We start from the raw sequence: 23,376 nt of genomic DNA on the forward strand, positions 1-23,376 counted from the left end.
AACGAGCAGTGCTGACAACGCCACCACTCTAAGTAGCGTTTTCATCTCCGCTCGAACTGCCGCTACCAGCAGATCGCCGAAACCACGTTCGTTGTTGGGGGTAGCTCTAGGCGTACCTGCCTTACATCCCCTCTTACATACCCCCTTCGACAGCCTCCGATGGCCTTGGAGGAGACTGCTGGATCCCCCCTGTGACTTTCTGCCACCCTTAACCGCATCCGTTGGTCCCGGCGGAGACCGCTGGATTTGGTGGTCCATCCGCTCCCGCATTCACATGCATAAACTTATCAATATTTATTTAATTGTGTCCCCCTCCCAGTCGCTATCCTTGTTCATGTGGAGTAGTTGCCTATTTGGTCCCATGGTGAGCTATGCCGAGGCAGTGAGGGCATTGCTAGGGTAGGTCGCCCATTGCGCCTTATGAGCAACTATGTCGCCCCGACCGACTCAAGTCAAAAAAGGGAATCTGGACCTCAGACCAATTCCCACCATCTAATCCTCCTCCTGCTCGATTCCCATCAGGCAATGAGCGCGGAACGTACTGGGAGAGCTGCCAGGTTTCACGGGACGGAGACCCCTTCTGCCGCTTGCTACCTCGACGTTTCAAGCCGTTGTTAAACTACTTTACTTAGAGGGCTCGGTGCAGGTGCCAGCCCTAAACGCAGTGGGGCGACTTCATACAAAGGTTGGCCAAGTAAACAAAGTGTCGATGACTGCGACAAAAATATGATATTTAGATAATTTTTAAGTGCTGAACACGAATCTGGCATCCATTTTTTATTCGGATTTGTCCATGAAGCACGTGATATAATTTTTGATGAGTATTTGACGCTTTCTACGTTTTTTTAATAAAATTAGATGATATTTGACCACAATTGACGACACTGGGCTTCGTCCCAATTGAAAAAGATTGCGTAGATTATAGACGACCCCTCAAATCAAACAAACTTTAATGAAGTATGAACGATTTTTTCAATAAAACTAAACTACATAAATAATAGAAACTAATCACAAATCAAAGCAATCATCACCATCATCTTCTTCATCATCATAATCTGCTTCTTCTTCTTCATAACTGTGATCAGATTCATCATCATCTCTCCCTGATTCAATAATTGTTTTCTTTAAAAGAAATATTGCTTCACTGCCTATAATCGCATATGAAACAGCTGACAAACAAAAATTTTAGGCTGATGGCCAGCGATTCCCCCTCGGTGCTACATCGTGGTATAGAACGTGTACTGACTCATATCCTCAAAACTGCGACCAGTTGCCAGAATTGGAGCCTCACTGGTTTCGGTCCCAATAGGCGGGTTAGTGCTTTTGGGTGATGAGAGCGCTCCGTCGAAGCTGCTTGCGGATATCGAGGCTTTTGCGGGGAGTCGACGGCTCAAAGCACGATACCACACCACACCCTAGGTACGCTCCCGCCTGTGTCCCACCATCTGTTTAATGAGTGTTATGATTTGTTTGAGACGAAAACAAACTCGGTAAGTCTGCTGCTATCAGCTGTTGCTAAGTTGAGACTGTCCTTCCCGCAAACCAACTAGTAAAATGATTGCTTTGAGCAGAAGCAAGCTCTTATATAGGCTCTTGAATAGCCGGCATAATACTCTGTCGCTCGTGTTAAGGAAAGCATGCAATAAGCGACTAATTAAAGGTCGAAATTTGAGCTTCAACAAGGCTTGACAATTTTCAATAGTACAAAAGTTCGAATAATCGAATTTCGATTTTCTGCATTTGGGTTTTCTAATCGATTGCTGCGAAGAAAATCCGTTGAAATCGAACTGACTCATAAGCATTTTAAATTAGACATATTTGTTCCTGTTTCGTTTTAGATTTTAACTCGACACCTCTGTGTTTTTACACGTGAGAGACGTAGTTCTACGCCAAAAGATTGATTGAGTATTCCTTCTTAATATTCATTTTTTGTTGTTAATTCAAATATTTAAAATTAACTTACTTTTTCCTGTCTTCTACGTACTTTTTCATATTGGTTTTTTACGCTAAGTTAAGGTTTTTGGATCAAAGTGTTACCGATCGATATATAAAAAGCTTCAAAAATTGACGTGAGCCCTAGAATTAAGATTATAATCATCTATACTAAGGTGAAAATGCTGTAGATCATCCCGAAGCAAGTGGTGATGTCACATCGATGCGTTTAATCGTTGGAATTTAAAAACTACACAGTAAAAAAAAATTATTTACATTTCTTTAAATGCACATAAATGGAGCATTGGAAACCATGTAATATTCCGTGTGGCATTATATTCCCACGCAATGTAATTGAATATATTGTTAATTTGCATGCATGTTTAAATTCAAAGCGTTGGGTTTATATCACTTAACGTACAAATTTACATGGTTCAAAACGATTCTGTATTGTGCATTATTAACGGTGTGAAATTATATATGTTTTTCACTCTATGTGCTAGAAACCGTTACGTGCCTTCATTTGTATTAGTTGTAAATTTCATTTTTAGGTACTGTGTAGATGTTCGATGTCTCAAATTAAAATGAGCTCGTTTTTAAATTATAATAGTATATTAGAAAAAACGAGCTTTTGAAATCTGTGTTACCGAAAACTGAAAATTTTAGAATGTACAAATTATTTTGTTCTAAATTATTTTTGTTGTTATATTCCAACTACTGTTGCAGAAAGTATAGTTTGAAAGTTATTTCATATAGAGTATCGCTACTAGTTCATGTACTAAACTAAACTGTACAGTAAAAAATGTCAAGAAATAGGATAAAATGCTGATTTATAATTCATATAACAATTTTAGGAAGAAGAGGATGAAAAGTTAATAACATAATTTTAACCATAAAAGATAGATATCGATTGGTAGTTACTCTAGTTAACCACATTTATTTAGTGCCACCGCAGTTTGCAAGATATCATCGTATAGATTGTAATGTATTGCAATTGTGTTGAAACCAACCGAATCGAAACGAAAATTGGTTGAAGCATGAGATAGATGTAAGCAGCACTGTTGTTGTAACACAATATACCGGAAATTCAGCGAAATAACGTGCTGGTCTAATGCACCAGTTTTGGTTTGTCTGCAGTCGAACCTGAAACGCTTCACAACGGATGTAAATCGGTCGAAACAAAAGCTCAAGCCCCATTGATTGTGGCACCAAGGTTTTCATTTTGCTCAAAACATAAACTGTGTGTTAGTATAGGTAACCTGTAAAATGTAAATGTTTTGTAAGCCATCGGTTTTTAGCGCTGGTCAAAAATCGGAATCAAACTTGTTTTTCTCAAGTCAGGTAATCTTTTGTTACTAATTCAACGATATATAGGTCATCTTACCGAAGCGCCTGGCACAATATCACCGAATCCGATACTGCTAAGTGAAATGAAGCAGAAATAGCTGCCATCTAGGATATCCCAGTTTTCCCAGTCTGCGAACAATCGAGCACCGAAAAATATGTACCTAAAAAGAAATCATGAAATCAAAATATTTGTACGAGAGCAACAAAAACAAGAAAATTTTAGCTAACTTACCCAATCATGATCATTATACAAATAGTAATTGGAACGGTCACAGTTTGCGGCTCGGCAGTGATTTCCTCGTCGATGTCGTCGTCTGGGTTGGAGGTGGTAATAGTAGCCGTGTCGAATCCATTTTCACCGAATTCCGACTGCAACATGGCGAATGGTCAGTCGGTGGTGAGAAGCCACACCAAGATATTGTGGGAGTAGGGCACGGCAGAGCAGAACATAAAATTAACAAGAGAGGAAATTTCGTGAATAATGGCTCAAGCGAAATAAATAAAAAATACCGTCGTGCGGTATGGGCCGTGTCGGTCGTTGCGGTGGTGTCCTAGTGGCAGACGCATTTCTCTTGCCATTGTTACTGTTCACAACATAAATTAAAATGTGAGACCGCTTTCATTCATCGCATGCAAACGAAGCAGGATGTTGGGATAAAGCGGAGCAACTGAGTTTTTCGGCCTCCGATGTAACCACCAAATCTGCGATAATTTAATGATAGGTGTATGTAACAGTTTCGCTACTTTTGACAGTGGTATATTTCACTCCAGCATACCACCTGAAGGAAATGAAGCAGCAGCGAACGTAAAGGAGCGTAGAAATTCCTGAGAACATCATGCTCCATCGCCGAATGGAGAGTGAATCAGCAAAATTGGCAGAGAAATGAATTGTAATTCTTCTGGACACCTTTGTTGGACATTTTATTTTGTAATTTAAATTCAACTCAGGATTCTGCAGTCCCTTTTGCCGTCGTTGTACCGGAAGTGTATGAATCCAAGAGACTAATGGGTACTGTGACACGACGATACTCTAGGGCCGGCAAGAGAATAGTTAGCTTCGTTCATACAAGCCGAGGTAGCTGAAGGGATTGAAAAGGTAACAATCGGTAGACCGGCAATGAGCCCTTACTTCGAAAGATGTAAATAAGAATGTTTGTAATTTACTGCCCTGATGTATTAATCCACAGTTAAGAAAATGCTCGTTGGTTGAATGCTGAAACAATTCAGCAAATATTACGAAATGTGACAATTCTATTGTATCGAATCTGAAGTAGTCTTTATATTAAAAGTTCATAATTGGCGATGAATAAAATATATCTTTTTTTAGACCAGAAGTAGTAGATAAATTCGTGCACCTTGGTATATATTGGTAGAACTTTAGTGTTTCACAGGGGCGTTCATACCTTTCTAGGAGAAAGGTAAAAATGTCATCAAATCGCAAAAATACAATAAATATAAAGTACTTGCTAAGGAATGCAAACCTGGAAATGTGTTTTGTAGGGTTTACAACTGCACGAAATGGTGTCATAGGACCAGGGTTGATATTTGTTGACACTCTTGAGTGAAAGTGAAAAAAGCATCCATAAACGTTATTTTTTTACAATCCTTTCAGAGTTCTCCCTCCCCGCTTTTTGCATGGAAGTGAACTGTCAAACACCTCACTATATTTCATGCGATGGAAGCAAGACAACAAAATCAGTTTATCAGTTAACGAAGATTGTCAAGGCATCGGTCAGTGTCAGTGAAAAAGTGTTTCGGTGAGGTTCATTTTGCTTGAGTGGATTGTTTGTTTTTCTTTTTCGCTTTGAAGTGAAGATCATTTGGTTGGATTTTTCGTCAAATTTTATTCCGTAACCGTGAACGATGCCCGCGATCTATTTCATCTGAGTATAACAGCACGTTACTAAGACGAAAATCTAGTGTATCTGAAAGAGTGCTGCGATCATTGGAAGTGAAAATTGAAAATGATTGGCTGTAATTTTCGAAGAATTTAGCTGGGGAAAATAAATTTTATCAGCACTGCATAGGACTAATTAGTAATCTATTGATTACCAATTTAAGCAATCTTTTGGCAAAAATTTATGATCTCTGTTAGCAATAGAGTAGTGAGGGGCAAAAATACGCATTGGCTTTTTCGAAACATGCGAGCAAAACAAACTGGCAACACTGTATGAACTTGCAGCATTATAACGTCAGTTTGTCTCGAGGTACGGTGCTGCCTTTCTTTTCTAAAAACCAATATATTTGAAGAATGACGAGGAATAGAGAATGGTTGTCAATGGATAACTTCTAGAAAATTATCTGAGCTTTCGTTTAAAAACATTACAAAAATTGAATGTAATTGCACAAAAATCTTCAGAACAAATCACAGTGGGTACTCTTATGGAAAAAAATCTAACAAAAACTTTTTTATGGACCATGTACCCAACACAAAAAAACTGTGAAAATATACTTAAATATTTCATATCGCGATGATTGTTTGACTGAATTTCGATCTTTGTGTACCAATACACTCGGAAAGAATTCTAGTTAATTAGAAACACATGAACTTAAAAAAAACAAGGTGTCAGAATAAGTTCTACGCATTGCAAAAATGTACATTATGACAAACTTCCAAAATCTGGAACATTTCCGGTGTAGGTTAGTCACGCAAAGTACTCAAGTAAGAAACTAGGATAGGTTTCCAGTAAAGTGAAACCTGTTTCATCAAAATTAATTCATTTTTCGTGAAGTTCTGGCCATTTGGAAAATTAGAAAAATTTTGCCTGTCTCAATAATTTTGTATACCTGTATATATTTATACCACATATATGTATATATGTATACCTGTATGTTAAATAAATGGTCGGTGGGGCACTTTTACAAAACGATATAAAATCTGCATTTTTTCAACGAATGAGTTAATTGATTCAAAAAGGCAGGTTGTTTGGAAATAAATTGATAAGGCTCTCCTGTGACCTGTCACCTCTAGCGAGGACGTCCCTATTTTAACCTCCTCCGGTTGCTAACAGAGATACGAGTATCCATAATGATGATCGGGTCCCAAAACCCGGTGAGAATCTTGTTCGTATGCTAACTGAGAAGAGTTTTCGTAATCGTTTCTTTTCGCATATTGGGCGGCGTATAGCTGCGTCTGATTCGGAGCGACTGTGCTGCTGAATGCGGTGTCTCGTTAGCTATCTATCCAATATGGCGGACCCTCCGCGAGACTAGGCATTGTGGCCCTAGTAAGGCAGTATGCCGAAAGCACCTTACTATGAACAACTCAGAAGTAAATACAAATTGAAACAATTGGTATCGACCCAGGCTAACAAAGAGCCGGCAAACGACAAACTCGCGAAAGAGAAGTTCAGAGAGCCTCTCAAAAACATGCGGATAGTGCTCAGAACCGATACGCACCGAACAGGCTCGGTCTTTCGGAGAAAGAAGCGCCGGCAGGAAGATCGTGATTGAGTGGCGATGGAGGAACTATACCGTGCATATGACACACTAAAGTTCTACGAGAAGCTACACATTTTTCGCAAAGGCTATGTACAACAACCCGACACGTGCAGGGACCTGAACGGCAGTCTTCTCACCAATAAGTGCGAGGTGATTGAAAGGAGGAAACAGTACTACGACGAGCATCTTAACGGTGGTGTAGGACGACGATGAAGTGATAATAGATCTTGGTTTACGTGAGGATGACGACCGAATTCCCGCCCCTCACCTACAAAAGATTGAAGAGGAGATCGATCGTCTTAAAAACATAAAGCTGTAGCTGACCAACTCTTCAGCAAGCTGTTCTAACAAGGTTGCAAAGCACTAGATAAGGCGCTACTGTGGGTTCTTGTCAAGATTTGCGAGGAGGAAGTAGTACTGGAGGATTGGATGAAAGAATACCGTGTGCCCCATCTGAACGCCACCCACAAGGTGTTCTCTTATGTTGTATGTTGTCGTCTATTTCTGTTTGCGAGGGAGTTGCCAAAAATACAACTTTCCCACACTCAATCTGCGTACAACACAATAGACCTAGACCAGCTAAGGCAAATTATGCACAATTACGGATTCTCGGATAAATTGACACGGTTGGTCAAGTTGACAATGGATCGGATGATGTGCATAGTTCGAGTTTCGGGGATACTTTCGAGTCCCAACGAGGGCTACGACAAGGTGATGGACTATCGTGCTTGCTATTCAACATTGCTTGTGGAAGTGTGACACGCAGGGGGGATATCGACAGGAGTGGCACGATATTAAGGAGCTCTGTTCAGCTCTTTGGCCTCGCCGATAACATTGATATCGTAGCACAAGCCCTTGAGAAGACGTATATCAGACTGAAAACTGAAGCCTGGCGGATTGGCCTGGCCAACAACTTGTCGAAGACTACTTACATGAGACGACAGAGTCAGTCTCTCACTACAAATTCAGATTAGCGGTGATGAAATCGAGGTAGTAGTTGAGTTCGTGGGCTCACTGGTGACTGCTGCAGGACCAAAGCACCGGGATCTTTGAACGGAAAGTGTTGCGTGTCGATAACAACTCGACTGGAACGAGGTGACGAGGTGTGCAGCGAGCAAGGTGGCTCGATCAAGTGGAACACGACCTGCGATGCTTCCACAGACGACATGGCAGGCGAGTTGCAGCCATGGACCGAATTGAATGGAGACGACTTCTTCGAACAGCATGGGACAGTTCGGCCCGAAGATGACTGGTACAGGTACGGTGTTCAAAATATTATGGAAAGATTTTAACTGGTGAGGGAAGGCAAACTCATAACATGGACAGGAATCATTCACATTGAAATTATTGGTAGAAACAGCCTCCATGGAATTAATGGTTATTATATGGCAATCTGAGTCTGTCATATTTTGCATATATTCTGGTTGAAGGTCGGTATTTATCAGATTTCATCGATGTGCGGCCCTTCCGAGGTCCAAATATCAAGTCAGGTCACCATCTCGTAGATAGATCGATTCGGGCCCAGCTGGCGATCGAATACAAGTAGAGCTCTTCGAGAAGGACACGACTGGACATTCAGCGGTTGTCAACTGACGAAGTTGCTGCTCAGAAGGGTGACGAATGGACTAGTGAACCGGTTGAAGACCTGACCGAGCAGTGGAGGCACGTCCGCAATACGGTCACCAATACAGCGCGGGATTCTATAATATTATATGTCAACGACAAACTCTGCTACTGGAATGAAGCAATTCAAACCAAAAACGTAGTTGTCCATATAACGAATAAAATTACTATTCTCTCGATTTTCTATATTGTATTGGTGAAACAAGTTTAAACTAATCAACGTAGACGAAAACGATGCATTGATAAACGTACAAGAGCATTATCCACATAAGTTGGTGTTAATTCGGAAACTCCTTCCTTCGCTGATGGTTGCTGTTATAAATAAATGATCAGGTGAGACTCAAGCCACGCAAGCTTGCGCGTACTTTCCCCCAAAGCAATGCGACATTGCGGCATCGAGTTGAGAGGACCGGAGCATTTGCTCCGTTACCTCCCTCCCTGACATACTGGCCTTACTGCAGATTGAAGTAAGCCTCAATTGCCCTGATAAGAGCACGGAGCATACTACCGGAATTTACCAAAAATAAATCAACACAACGTAGGGTCGGTATTTACGTCAAAAGTTGGTAATAATGAGTTGACCAATTCTAGAAATTTAATTTTAATAACGTTGTTTGTTTGAAAAATTCTTGGGGAGAAAATTGAGTGCAATTACCGATGATAGTACAGAAAAATAGTGGATGATAAAATATACAATTTATTTGGTTTCAAAAAAAATCTCACTAAAAATGTTCTAGACATTTTCAACAAAACGTAATATGTAGATTTCATTTCATTGTATAACATCGATAGTAAGCCAGTATTTTAAATCTTTCATATGGTAAAATAAACATGCTAGATTTCAGCAAAACCGATGTGCTCAAATATATAAAAGCTCTGCGATTTTATCAGTTTATGGACACTAGAATTTAGGGGGCTTCTCCACCCCACTAATGCCTTTTTCCAAAAACTTCAGATTATAAAAAATTATTACATTAATTGCTTAGATGAACATAACCTGGAAATTTCATCCCGATTGGAGAACAACGGTACAAAACGGAAAACATGTGCTGACTAGCTTAGACCAACATCATACTTTGAAGTCAACTACGAGGTCAAAATCAAGATTGTAGTTTATTTTTGAATTCTTCATGTAAAAGATGGAACTTCGAAGGACCAACATCAACATTGCACAGGATATCACTCTTTCTTACAGTTATGGTTGCGGTGCACAGCGTTACGCAAATGCAAAGAGAAAGAAAGATGGACTGTGCATTAGGATTGGTTTTCATGTCAAATCTATAAGAACAAGCTATTCGTTATATAAAACACAGCGGCGGTGGTTGAAAATTTCTGCATCTTCGTAATCAACAGCAGTGAACGCAATTTCCTGGGCCACAAACGAGCGAGCAATCTTTGCGGAAAAACACGTGCACAGTGAATGCTCCATCATTGTCAATGGAGACGGTACAAAACTTTTGCGCAAAAAATACTTCCGAACAGCAGTGTATCAGCTCGTAACAGCTCGTATCAGAGGTGGCACGGCGATTGCAATGTGTTCTCGCTATTGTTTCGTATCAAAATAATAATAAAAACAACAACACTTCAAATACATCCAGGAAGCACGGTCCGTTTCAGTTTTCCAAAAGCTGCCATGGCTCCGAGCATTGAGCCGTGTCTGCTGTAATGCTTAGTGTAAAACGAGACGAAGCAGCAAATATGCTAACCTAGCCGTCATACCATCAGACAGGGACAGGTGCATGCGGTTTAAGTGAAATTAATAAAATTGTTTATTTGGCATTACATTACACGACGGACTACTATTTGGTTTCGGTTCAGTGCAAGCTAGTTTCGTTGCATCGAATCCCCCCCTCCTTGTTCTGCACCACTCACCTGATAGTCCCGTTCCTCAGTCCTCGCTCTGCGTTTGGCACGGAGCGCGCGCCGTCGGGCCACGCCTGGACACACCTGGCAAAGGCAGAATTTGGCGTAGATCCATTTAAATGACTTGGCCAAAATATCACCTGGGATGGTTTTCGTTGTCACATTCAGCGGTCGTTTGGAAACAGGTACAACAAGAGGAGAAAAAAAACAAAACCAAAATTGAGCATTAGCATTCCGGTTGCTGGGAACAGTTGCACAAGTGTCACACCAATCTACATTTGAACGCTTGGAGAATTTTTTTTAAAGCTTGAATCCTGCATGTGTTGCATTCAGTCAATGTCGTTGAATCAGAATATTTTAGATCAAGAGAACTTTCTGTAATTTCTGACGAAGTGATTCCAAAGTGGCGTTATATATTTTTTCTTTAGAAAAAAGCTTAAGATGATACTCACCAATGTTGGAAAGGTAGAGAAGAAACAGTGGCATTCCTATGATCGCATAAAATATCGTTGCAATTTTCCCCCATTCCGTTCGGGGTACGATATTTCCGTAACCTGTTGGAACAGAAACAGAAACGTAAGCAAAGCTGAATTTCAAGTTTTTCTTAGCTTTCAATATAAAGAGGAGTATGAAAGATGGAGCATGGAGGTTGCCTAATGTATAAATTCAAAGCTCAAGGGCGAAACAGTAATATTGTGAAAGTTTATCTAGCAAAAACAAACTTGCAGTTTTCTGCAAAATATACCTGCTTTATGGTGCAAATTCAACAGCGTTGCAGTGGAGTAGAAGTTGTAAACTTACGTAAAGAATCTGGGCAAAATAGTAATCATGTTTCAGTCCAGCTTGCTTTAATCTTCGCCGGAAATTCAACGTGATGTTTTGCTCAGTACTGAGAAATGAAATGCAATAAACGGACGCAATTATCTTGAAAATTTCATCTTTGCCGGTATGCAGATGGGGTTTTCTCACCAATGTTTTGTGTGCGATATTCTGCATACTATTTACATGTATCAGTATATTTCAATTCTATGTGCTGCATGACACGAGTCAGTTCGTGTGGCTATCTTTTAAGTTCAGTCGATTATCAGCAATGGCTGATTCGACATGAGTTATAGTTTGTTATTGGTCGTAGACGGTTAAATATAGTTTGATTCCTTGAGTTTGATTTCAAACCAATTGATTTTATAGCTTACAAAAAAAAGTGAGGTTTTTGACGCAGTTATTTGACTGTAAACAATAAAACTCAAAATAATGAAATAAACGAAACCCTTTTTTCTAAACTTTCTTAACTAACCCATATTTGTGTCAAGGATTTCATAATGAACTTAAAGGTAAATTGTTTTCATAGAATTAAGAGACATAAAACTCTATTTGAGGATCAGACTCCAGTTCAGGGCTATAACTTAGAGAAGCTCAGGTACTCCACCTTTGATTGCTAGTTGTTTAACCAAAAAAAAAATGCAAACCCGAGATTCATTTTCCGATTATATAGCATACCAATCAATGTGATCCATCCCATCAAGAAGATTTGTCAAATTAATAATTAGCTACACAAATGCCGTTGTTAATGTTAATATCCCTGCTATCCATCGATCGAGGTAAAAATACATCTAGTAGAAGAGTTTATAAACATATGTAGTATAAACATATGTACTATGAATAATGATCAAGTTTCCTGTTTGATTTATAAATGCATGTCATGCTTTTTGTACAACCACAGTCTATCCAAAAATCGTCTACAAAACTATTTGTCGCCGGTTAAGATACACGGTAGAGTGGAAAGGCACGGAAAACCGATTCAAAATATATCGTATTTTGATATTATACTTTTTTTGGTTTTTTGCCAAACACAAACGGAAATAAATATTCAATGATGTTGAATAAAAATTAATCACATTTGTTAAATACCCAGTATTTAATGAATTTTTTTTTTCAATGGCAAATTAAAATAAATGAATGGCAAATTAAAATTATCCTCGCTGAGGTGGAGGTCTAGCGTGGTTGGTAACGTCTCCGCCAACCACGCTCGACGCCTGAGTTCAAATCCCAACACCGACAGAGGTGTCGATGGTTGTGGGGTGGCGTGATCCACTCACAACCAACCCAATTGGACTAGATTTAACCCTAGCCGACACCGGGAGATTTTCTGAGCCGAAAAATCTCTAGGATCACGCCTTCCATCGCATGAGGAAGTAAAGCCGTTGACGCCGGTCCGTTAATCAACGGGTCGTAAGTTAGGGTTCTGGGTGGAGTCCCCTCCTTGGGCGTCGGTGATTGGCACAACAACAGTGGCGAAGCTAGACCGACGGAAAATAAGTGTAACTTCAACATTTAATCAGTCATTAAACATACTTTTTTGTGAATCACGTCATCCCACATAGTAGAAGAATGTTTGAATTTTTGTAAAAAAAATTACACCGTTAAAATATAAAGGTGGTTCAAATGTTTTTTTTTTCCAGTATAATAATGAACGACTTGTTTAAAATTACCATCACACTTGCGGTTGTCATGTGTTGCAGCTGCAAATAATAGACGAAAGGGAAATGGCAAGGAACAAATTTCTGACGGAGCACATAATGTCAGCCCGGGAAAATACTTTCTGCTTCCGGTACACGAAGAGTCTTCACACAATGACACTTCTACAGGAGTTGCTGAAGACTGAATAAAACAATCTTCACATCTATGGTGTCGTCTGTTGCGGTTGCGGATTCACAAATGAGACGCAATGAGGCTCATTCCATGATACTTCACTAGCAGCGTCAAGCAAGCTTATAATATTCGATATTTTTGTCTTTCTATAACCACATTCCAAACCGTTTTTTATTCCTTTGACTCGCGAAAGCTGGATGATACGAAATCACATCAATATTGTGCGAAATCAGTGCAACTTATGATTAAATTTGAAAACGGGATATTGAATGTGTCTAAGTTATGAAGCATCACATATAAGAAAAAAAATACTGAGACAACAAAATGTTTATCGGTAATTGTGTCGTTTTTGTTCATATATTGGTGAAAGACTTAGGAAAACTGTCACATCTGCATCGGGATAGTTTATTGTATTCTACTTCTCGCATAATAGTTATGATCAACCCTTGTGCCAATTAGAAGAACATGTCGAGTAGAACTAACTGTTGATTAAATTTCTATGGGATGGGATTCTCCGATCGAAAACTGAGTGAATACACTGTTGCCACGTGTTGATGCGCTTCGGCAATAATGAATGAATACGAATGCAATAAAGTGATATTCAGCAGCTCTGTTTGTAACTATAATTAATGAGATGCTAACAGAAAATATATCTATTTCATTATTTTAAAGTTTAGTTTGTTTTACCATTCATGAAAAATTGTAGACTTCCAGGCTCTTTTTCGATAAATGGAAGAATCTCGATTAGCAGCGGTTGACCATCAACTATAATCGTAGATTTGCCATTACCATTAACGTTCACTAACAGGAGAGCTTGATAATTTATTACAAACGGCAATCTATTTTGGAAAAATGGCTACCCCAGAGACATATATCTAAAATGGAACAACTTTTCAGCAGATGTTGACATCGCTGAAAAACTCTTCAACTAAGCAGCAAAGACATGTTGCTCCTAGAAAGGTGGTAAAACTGTCAGAAAATCCCGTTGGGTGCCTTTATGAATAAATAGCATCTGGTAGTGAAGCGCCGCAGCGGTGTCAAACAGAACGCAACATTTGAGGAGCCTAATTTTTCCATAGATTCTTACATACCATACCATAGATTTCGACTTGAATATGCTGTGATATCTAAAGTTGTTTATGTGTATGCGACTTGAATATGCTGTGATGATTTGACATGTTATTAGTATACTAATCGTCTTCAATACATTAATGTATGTATTGCAAAATATTTAGGTATTTATTTTATATTTGAGTATATTTAAGATGTGACCATATCAGATACAATCGTTTATTTTTTTTTTCAATTCAACTCCTCAGTTGCTGTAACAAGAAAGCACTATATCTAATGCACCTGTGCATCCGGTGAACAGACTGGAATATGCGAAATCGCTGAGCAGAATACAATGTACACCATCATATTGAAAAAAACAAAACACTTGTATCCCGTGTTCGTTGAACGTTCCTCTGATGCATATGTTTATAGAGGAAAGGTTTGTGATGCGTATGTTTCACAACACGAGAAGTTGCGTAATGATGATCCAGGTTCTTTGCAATAGCACACACTGCACTGCACCGGGCGGTGGTTCGCAGGGGGTAAACATTTTTCATACTTTGCACCGGTGGAGAAAATGTTTACCCACCGGCTAATGCTAGTCATACATCAAGGCTAAGTAAGGATGTTTCTGGGAAAGGGATACATGTGCAGTAAGTACTTCAAAGTTATTCCCGCAGAAACATATAAACAGTCAATATGAATTTCTCGTAGTTTGCGTAATCATTAAAAAAGTAGATGTTTTGTGTATGATGAACATCTGATAAGTTGGATTTTTTTCGCGGGTCTACAAGGGAGAACAGGTCTGTTTGTAAGCATGTGTTCATTTTCACAAATATTCATGAAACTGCATCTATATTCGAATACTGAATTTTCTTTTAAATTAAAATTTTCGTTTCATTGAATAAAATTGATAAATGATGCTTTTATGCCGCACAGAAGTTTAGAACATTTCGGTAAAGTGGAAAGTTGCCTGAAACTAAGAAAAATATTGATTTGAGCTGATAACTCCGAAGTTTGTTGGTAAAACGTTGGTATCAACTTTAAAGAAAACATTTAATAACAGTTTTCGTTTTGACCGCTACTCAGTTTATTTTAAAAATACATTAGAAATATGCTTGTTGCGTTTTAGGACGGCAGGGTCTTCAAACATGGTTGTGTTGAAGAAATTCACATTCTAGTGAAGTCGAACACCGTGCAGGGAAATGTTTAAAGTTATCCAATCTGCACGTGACTTATAATGCAACACGGTTAGATGTGAGTTGAATATATACTATGTAGTGCGGCTGGTTAAGTATCGATATCAGCGTGACGGCATTTGGCTTTCGTTCCGTTCGTGTTGTTAGCGAATCTCCTATTTCGCATTTGGATTTCTGTCCAACACGAAAAATATACAAAACTTTTCTGCAAGGTTATTTCATTTAAAAATTTTTCTAACTGGCAGAAAAACGTGAATGTGTGTAGTATATCTATCTTTCGGGATAAAAAAATGCAGAATTTAGTCACAGACTTCTATCACGTCGCTTATATCTGGTTCACCCAGCAGATTATTTTACTCTATTATTAAATCTTAACCAACTGAAGTATTTATCCCTAGTTCGTGAAATAGTTGCACAGTACTTGATTAATTAGTAAGCAATTAATAATTCATCAATCAATCAAACCATGAAATAACTTCGCAACTCCATAGTCTGCATATTTGTTAGAATTTTACATTATTCGATAGACTGTTTGAAGTAAAGCTTCAAAGATATAAGTAGTAAAAGATTGCTGAGCAAAGAAAAACAAATTCCAAAAAGTATAAGAGTGGCAATCAATTTTTAATAACTTCGTGGAGCACTGCGTTTCACGTGAACAGCCCATCGTTAGTGTTGAATCATTTGGTGCAAAGCTGATTCTTGGGATGCACATAACTCCTCACAGAGGCTCAAATATAATCTCACACTTGATGTATGACGCAAGGAGAGTATTAACTACTATATCATCGCGTTCTCTTTTGTAGGGCGAGTGTTAAAACAAAACACATGCGGTGGAACTCCTACTTTGAATCGACTTTATGCTGTAATACGCTTTGGCAGCTTCCTCCCGTTCAGCATTTTCATTAGTATGATAACAACCGGTAGAGGAGAATCTTATCACAAATCATTTCTTTTTTTTCTTTTAAAGAAACAAAGCTTTAATTGTTACCAACATTTTAAATAGGTAACTTTCATTTGCTGTTAGCAGTAGACAGACAACTTAGCTGTTTGCCCATAAAAATTATAACGAATGTTATGGTGTGTCAATTTTCAACATTGTGTAGGGTGAATGAAACTGATAGCGTTAGTCTGTGGAACAATATCTCTGTAACACTTGAATTGTCGAAAAAAAAATTATAGCGTCTGTCAACTCTTTTTTCCAGTAGATATTTTGCATAAAATGAAAGCTTTGTAGGTATAGCTATCTAAAACATTAGAAACGTTCTATTGAATCGAACATATTTTCTTGAAAATCCTAAGCGCACGTGGGTTCTGCGACGCTCAGGTACTGGGTTTCAAAAGGTTTTCTATGAACCGGAACAAATTAAGGTCGATATAATAGAATAGTTTTGGGTGTGAGGATAAACTGTGGGTGCCAGTACGTGAGAAAAATAACTGATGCGTCACAAAGTCTCCTACCCTTAACCTACTGAATAACCCGTGCGTTTTACGCATCAAATAAAGAAACAAACAGTTTAATAAGTACGTTTTAGTGAGGTCAGAGTCAGAAACAAGAAATGATAAGGAAGATTACCATTAATTGCATTATTTATACACATTTTTCTGAAATTAACGCTGTTTACATGAAAACTCATCACGTTGTTGTTTCAAACAATCTTGGAAACGTCACGCATAAATACCTATTTTGAATTATATATGGTGTCTCCATTGACTCTCTGGAAAAGGAAACGCATGGTTATATTTAATTTTGTTCGAAATTTCAAAAATTATTACCAGGGAAAGATTAAACTTGTATAGAGTTTATAGTCAAGTGGCTTATGCATGCATTAAACTGCTTAGTCATCTAAATCTTAGATTGTGTTTAATTGGTCTTCTAACGTAAAATTAAAACAATAAATTATGCCATAAACAAAAGTGTAATTCCACAAATAACGGGCAACCAATTTAATCGACCATTTCTGATTTGGCTGAAATTTTGCATAAATGTTTCTAGATGCCATTTGGTGCTATTGGTTTAATTTTTTGAAACACGACTTATTTTTGAGAAGCTATTTAAAAATATTATTTTTGGAAGGTATTTATGATTACAAATATTTTTGGAGCCAAAACGGTTTGTTTGATCGGTGTGACGTCTTCGGAAAAATTGTAGATAATAATCTAGTCTTTCCAGAAAAAAATTCACTCTAAATTTTTTTTGAGCATAAGTTGACAGAAACAGTGAAAATTATTTTCTAAAAAAGTTCATTTTTTATGAAAACTATAATAGATTACCTTAACATTGAAAACTTGTTGGTCAAAAAGAAATTAAGAAAAAAGTTATAATTTAAAAAAAAAAAATTTTTTTTTACGTGGTACCCATTTATTTTGCAACTTTTCCATAAACGCTATGCCAATGAACCTAATCGTTTCAGCTGTGAAAATATTTTTATTCGCCAATAGAGCACTCTTTTGAAGATTAAAAATATTTTTACAGGTAAAACGGTATGTTTGATTGGAAAAGTGTGTTTCGCAAAGATGAAGATAATATTTTTATCCTTCCAAAAGAATTTTACTCGGTGAGCAAAATATAATAACTTTTTCAAAACTTTTCCTAAATCGAACAGTTTTTTTGAAATTTATTTTTAAATTTTTCTTTTACATAAAAAAAGTTTTCAGAGTGTATATATTTTTCGGAAAGACAAAATTATAATCTACAACTTAGCCGAAGACGTCACACTTGACCGTTTCGGCTCTGTAAATATTTGTAATCATCAATACCTTCCCAAAATAGCATTTTAAATAGCTTCTCAAAACACGTAGTGTTTCAAAAAAAAATTAAACCAATAGCACAAAACGACCTCTTTTGCTAATAGAAACATCTATGCAAAGTTTCAGCCAAATTAAAAATTACAAACATGAAAATATCAAAACCTGAACATATTTTATGGAACTTCTTTTCAGCAAGCTGCAAGTTTTCTTAGAAATAGGCCGTATCACCGAAGGAGCTCACTCTTCTTCTCCTATAGGATTTGCACAATATATGTAAAGCAAATACTTTTATTTTTGAGCAATTACTTCATTACAGTCTGTTGTACACAAGTTGTATACAAGTTGTTCACAAAAGCGAAAAGCGAACGCATTATATTGCAATGCTTAAAAATACGTTGCGACACCAACTTTGAGGGCCCAGAATAAAAATAACAATAACTCTTGCAATGCTCCAGAACGTCATTATTCAACATATTGTTTCATAAAATAACTAACATTTGAATTGAATATAACATCATGAAAATTTCACTCTTATCTCTTTTAGTTTGTTGAATAGAAAGAACATGAAAACTCAATCAATTATAGTAGAATGTAGAAAATCAAGTTGTTCAGCGAAAATCTTAAAGTTTTCTACTCTTACTTTACTGTTACATTTGTGTTGTAGCTATGATTATCAGCTCATCATGACAAAGTCATCAATTGAAATATAATTAAATATGAGTAGTATTGGCCGACCGTGCAACCCAACAAGTGACGCTGAATCGTAACACCCAATTACGCCGCATGGGCACTAGCTTGCGTAGAAAACCGACCAACAAATTAAATTGCCGATCGCCTTCCGCCGCGCGAGAACACGCACACGAATAAACAGCCAGCCAGACAGAATTAGCAGAAGAGCCTTACATTCAGCAAGTGAAGTTGCCATCAGACCATCCCAGGAGAAGGTGCGTTCTGCGTCAGTGGCAGACAGTGAAAAAAACTCGTGCGAAGCTTGGATCAACTCGGGAAAAAGAAGGCGATTAATCTGGTGATATTTTGGTGCAAACTTCGCGAAAACATCACTGTTCATACGAGCGGTAAGCAATTTTCTATGTGATTTGATCACCAGCGCAATCATCCAGCTATTCGATCGCGAACAGATAGCGAGGCCGCCATTGCGAACTGGTGGATCTCGTGGCAGGGAATTGCAACTAAAACCAATTTGGGAAGCGCACAGAGAACGCAATCAGCACCCCTTGGACTCGCGAAGCATCGGTGGTCCCAGGATTCGTTTGCGAAAAGCGTGCCTTGGTGACGGATAACACGCGCCATCATCAGCCTCGCACATGAACTTTGACGCACTGGAAACACCTTTAGACTGCACCGAAGGCAAGACGGAGTCTGCTTTCCAACTAGAGCGCAATCTTGTACATTTAATTCACAGTGCTAAACTCGTCGACACAGAACCGGTGCGGTTCTAGGAACCACCGCTTGGCAGAAGATCGCCTAGCGAGTCTGAGAGACACGCTGGTCTGAGTGAACGGGAACGGAAGCTACGGAGATCGCATCGGGTCGCGGATTCAGCGATCTTGAACACCGTTCTTCAATTAGGCCGTGAGCGGAAGGCTCAGTGGCAGATAGCACAACCGTGCGGAAGGATCGAGGGCGAAGAAGAACCTTGCAACGGTGTCCACTGCGGCACTTCGGGAATTACGTGCGCAGCTATGTTCGGGGTCTAGTAGCCACGGTACCGTGAGTAATATGAATAAGTAGGTTAGGGAAGCAACTGTAGGAGCTAGAATACACCGCATGTAACGAATATTTATGTAAGGCAACATGAAAGGTTAATACTACACTCATTGTCGTACTTCATTCATTTTTGGGCATTTCGATCTGCTAGTCGGACGCGTGTAGGGTCTTCGCTTGCACACCCACACTCGAAACCGAAACATTACTTTACTTTTAAAGTGACAGGTCGTTAATGACCCATTGCCTAATCTAGACTACTTCTCTTCGTCACTCGATCTTGGGCAAATCTTCTTTAATTGGTCTAACACCTGCTTATCGCGCGTTCTCATCGACATCACACATCCAATGAGTACGAAGTCTACCACGGAGTTGCCGCATTCTGTTGAGCTCTTGTAAATACTATCTTTGCTGGTCGCTCCTTCGTAAACCTCATGAGCCTGCACCACACTCCATTTTCCAGTTTTCCGCAAAGTATTGAACGTAGGATCCTACCCTCGAAGGCTTTAAAAACTCGCCGGTCAGCCTATTTCATCGACCAACAATCATGGCTGTAGAGTACAACCCGGAGAATCAGCGTAGAGTGCAAATTTCGTGCGGACCAGCAGGCTGCGAGATCTAAGGGTGAACAGGTATAATACTATATCCGCCGAGTTGTACACCTGGTACACTTCATGGTTCATGCGTCTGCGCCAAACACCATGTTCTAGTTTGCGCCAAGGATTGAACGCAAAACCCTACGCTCAAAAACACCAAGAGCTCGCCGATCGGCCTCTTTTGACGTCCATGCTTCATGGCCGTAGAGGGCCACGAGAAGAATTAGTGTTTTGTAGAGTGCAAGTTTCGTACGGGTTTGTAGACTACGGGTTACGCGATCCGTAGAAGGCCCTGTTTGCAGGTGCTATCCGCCCTTTTATCTCACGGCTAACCTCGTTGTCACATGTCACTCGTGTACCCAGGTAAATAAATTCGTCGACTACTTCAAAAGTTTCCCCATCTAACACCACCTCAACACCAACATCCATCGCACTACCACGCTCTCTACCAGTCTCCATGTATTTCGTTTTGGCAGAGTTAATGATGAGCCCTACTTTCGCAGGTTAAACATTTGGTCCGTAGTGGAGCGTCCCCCTCGAAAACCACATTGGTAATCGCTAACAAAGGTCTCCGACAACAGCCTCAGTCTATGGAACAGAATACGGGAGAGAATTTTGTAAATGGTGTTGAGAAGGGTTATGCCCCGATAATTACTACAGTCCAGGCGGTGGGCTTTCTTGTAGATTGGACATATGAAACCCTCCATCCAGTCCGGAGGCAATTCTTCATCGTACCACACTCTCAGCATGATACTTCGGTGTAAAGCCCGATACAGCTCCCGACTTTAAAACGTTCGGCTGGAATGCCGTCCTTACCAGTTGCCTTGCAGTTCCTCAACTCTTTCACCGCTTTCTTAATCTCGTACATGGTGGGTCCACAGCTCTGCCATCATCCTCAATCACCATCCTGCTCCTTTCGACAACGCTGTTCTCTTCACCATTCAACAGCACACTAAAGTGTTCCTTCCAACGCCTGGCCACTTCCATTTTATCGGTAATCTGGTTCCCCGCCCTATCGATGCACATGACAGGGGCTGACACATTCCGGTTCCTGATTCCAATTATCTTCTTGTAGAAGCTTCTCGCATCGTGCTAGAGAAGCAACCTCCTGCCTCCGCAAGATTCCACCCCCCAATGCTGTCGTTTCTTCCGGCGATGGAGTCTTTTTTCAATAGCTCTAGCTTCCAGGTATCTTCCTAGCTCTGACGAGTCACAGCCGTGGCTAACATGTGAACTCTGGCGCCGGTGCTTATAGGTTCATTTGAGATAGCATTCCGCAGCGACTGGTCCACTCCAGTTCGTCTTACCGGAATAGCTGGAAGTAACCCAAAGTATTCTTTATGTAAACGCGTTGGCTGTCGTTTTATACATGTTTACCCTAGCTGGCTACGTAAACCGTAAAAGGTCTAATTTGTCAACTACTTCATATAAGCCCTAATCTATCACAATCTCAGAACTAAGGCTCCACACTTTCTACCAGCCACCATGTAGTTTGTTTTGGTAGAGTTGATATTAAGTCCAATTTTCGCTGCTTTTCTCTTAAAAGGCACGAATGCCTGTTCTACTACTTTGTGATTAACCCCGATTTTCAAGGCAATGTTAAACAACAGTCTCGAGAGCTCGTGGCCTTGCTTCAGATCGTCCGATGTTACGAAATGGTCCGAAATTACGTTTGCTATTCTGATGCATGATGAAAACCCGTCAAGAGTGGCACGAATCAGTTTAATAAGTTCTGTTGGACAAACCGTGCTCAAGCATAATCTCAGCTTGACTGCGTGATATACCAACTTAAAGTTCATAAACAGATGTTGAGTCTGCAAGTTTACTTCTCTGAATTTTCATAGGATTCAACGCAAGGTGAACATTTGGTCTGTTGTAAATCGCCCTTACCGGAAGCCGTCCTCAAACAAATGCTTCCTGCAACGGGCTCAGTATATCAAACAGGATTCGGTAGAGAATCTTATAAGCAGAATTGAGAGTGTTATACCTCAATAATTCTGTCGATAGCCCCTTTAATACCTTATTTTACCAAACAGTCCCAAGCTGTGGTATGGCCCTTGCTGTTTGTAAGAGTCGTCTCCATTTCACTCGGTCCATGGCTGCAGTTCGCCAGCTCTGCAGTCTGCGTAGAATCCGTAGGTCGTCTTCCATCTGATAAATCCACCTTGCCCGCTGTGCACCTCTCCGTCACGTCCCTGACGGATTGGTTTCAAGAACCATCTTTACCGGGCTGGCGACCGACATCCTTACGGCATGCCCAGTCCACCGCAACCTGCTAATCTTAGCGGTGTGGATGATAGATGGCTCCCCATGCAGCTCCTGCAGCTCGTGGTACATTCACCTTCTCCACGTTCCGTTGTCCATCTGCAGTCCACTGAAGATGGTACGCAACACCTTCCGCTCGAAGACCGCTAGGGCGCGTTGGCTCTCCACAAGCATAGTCCATGTCTCATGCCCGTAGAGGACTACTGGTCTGATCAGCGTCTTGAAGATGGTTAACTTGCTGCGGATCAGTCGCTGTTTGAGTCGCCCTTATCGTGGGGAACAGACGCTCAGACAGGCTGCCCTTCAAGGAGAGTAGCTCCCTCTTCCCTGTCAACATCCGACCAAGTTCCCACCGATTCACCAATCTTTCCTTGGCTGCTTGTATCCCAGTTGGTGCCACGTGGAGGTAGGCCCTAGTAACAATGTTGGTTTTATCATAGTTTTAAAGTGCTTATTACAGCCAAAGCAACGCTATAAAACTTTGATAAAACCAGTTTTGTTACCTGGGAGGGATAACAGTAACAAAAGTAAAGTAAAGAGTAACAAAAGTTATTCAGCTTGCATCAAAAATAAATACCGTACTGCATCAAATTTCGAACACTTGAGCTATGATTGAACTTCTTCCACTAAATAAGCAACGAAAAATTGAATTTTCTCATCGATCTTAAAGGTTTAACATGTTGGTTATTTTATAGTGATATTTATATAGATTCAAACATGTTTTGTTTATGAAATTAACGAGAATCCAGAACTCGGCTTTGATTCAAATTCCGAACACTTCAATGTAATCGCTAATGTCGTTTTCGTTATGGCGGTGTAGCGGACTACACTTTGTCCCATAACTGTTTTTTTTTCATTTTTCGGACTATCCCGGACTACCCTTTTTCTGTCCCGGACAGTCCGCGAAAGAAACAAAGAGCAGTTTTGAAGACACC

General features: G+C 39.7%; 1 protein-coding gene across 13 annotated transcripts in view; it reads right to left on the reverse strand.

Moving 5' to 3' along the window:
• The window catches only part of LOC129723977 (potassium channel subfamily K member 18), a 108,932-nt gene that overhangs the window by 27,293 nt on the left and 58,263 nt on the right, over positions 1-23,376 (reverse strand). For all 13 annotated transcript variants that reach the window (XM_055678517.1, XM_055678516.1, XM_055678514.1 and 10 more), the window contains 4 exons: positions 10,659-10,760; positions 10,216-10,346; positions 3,512-3,648; positions 3,317-3,440 (listed from right to left, as the gene is read on the reverse strand). In XM_055678517.1, the coding sequence (XP_055534492.1) occupies positions 3,317-3,440; positions 3,512-3,648; positions 10,216-10,346; positions 10,659-10,760 (494 nt within the window). The remainder of the gene's footprint in view (positions 1-3,316; positions 3,441-3,511; positions 3,649-10,215; positions 10,347-10,658; positions 10,761-23,376) is intronic.

The sequence above is a fragment of the Wyeomyia smithii genome, chromosome 2 (assembly GCF_029784165.1).
Source record: "Wyeomyia smithii strain HCP4-BCI-WySm-NY-G18 chromosome 2, ASM2978416v1, whole genome shotgun sequence".
NCBI classification, from domain to species: Eukaryota; Metazoa; Arthropoda; class Insecta; order Diptera; family Culicidae; genus Wyeomyia; species Wyeomyia smithii.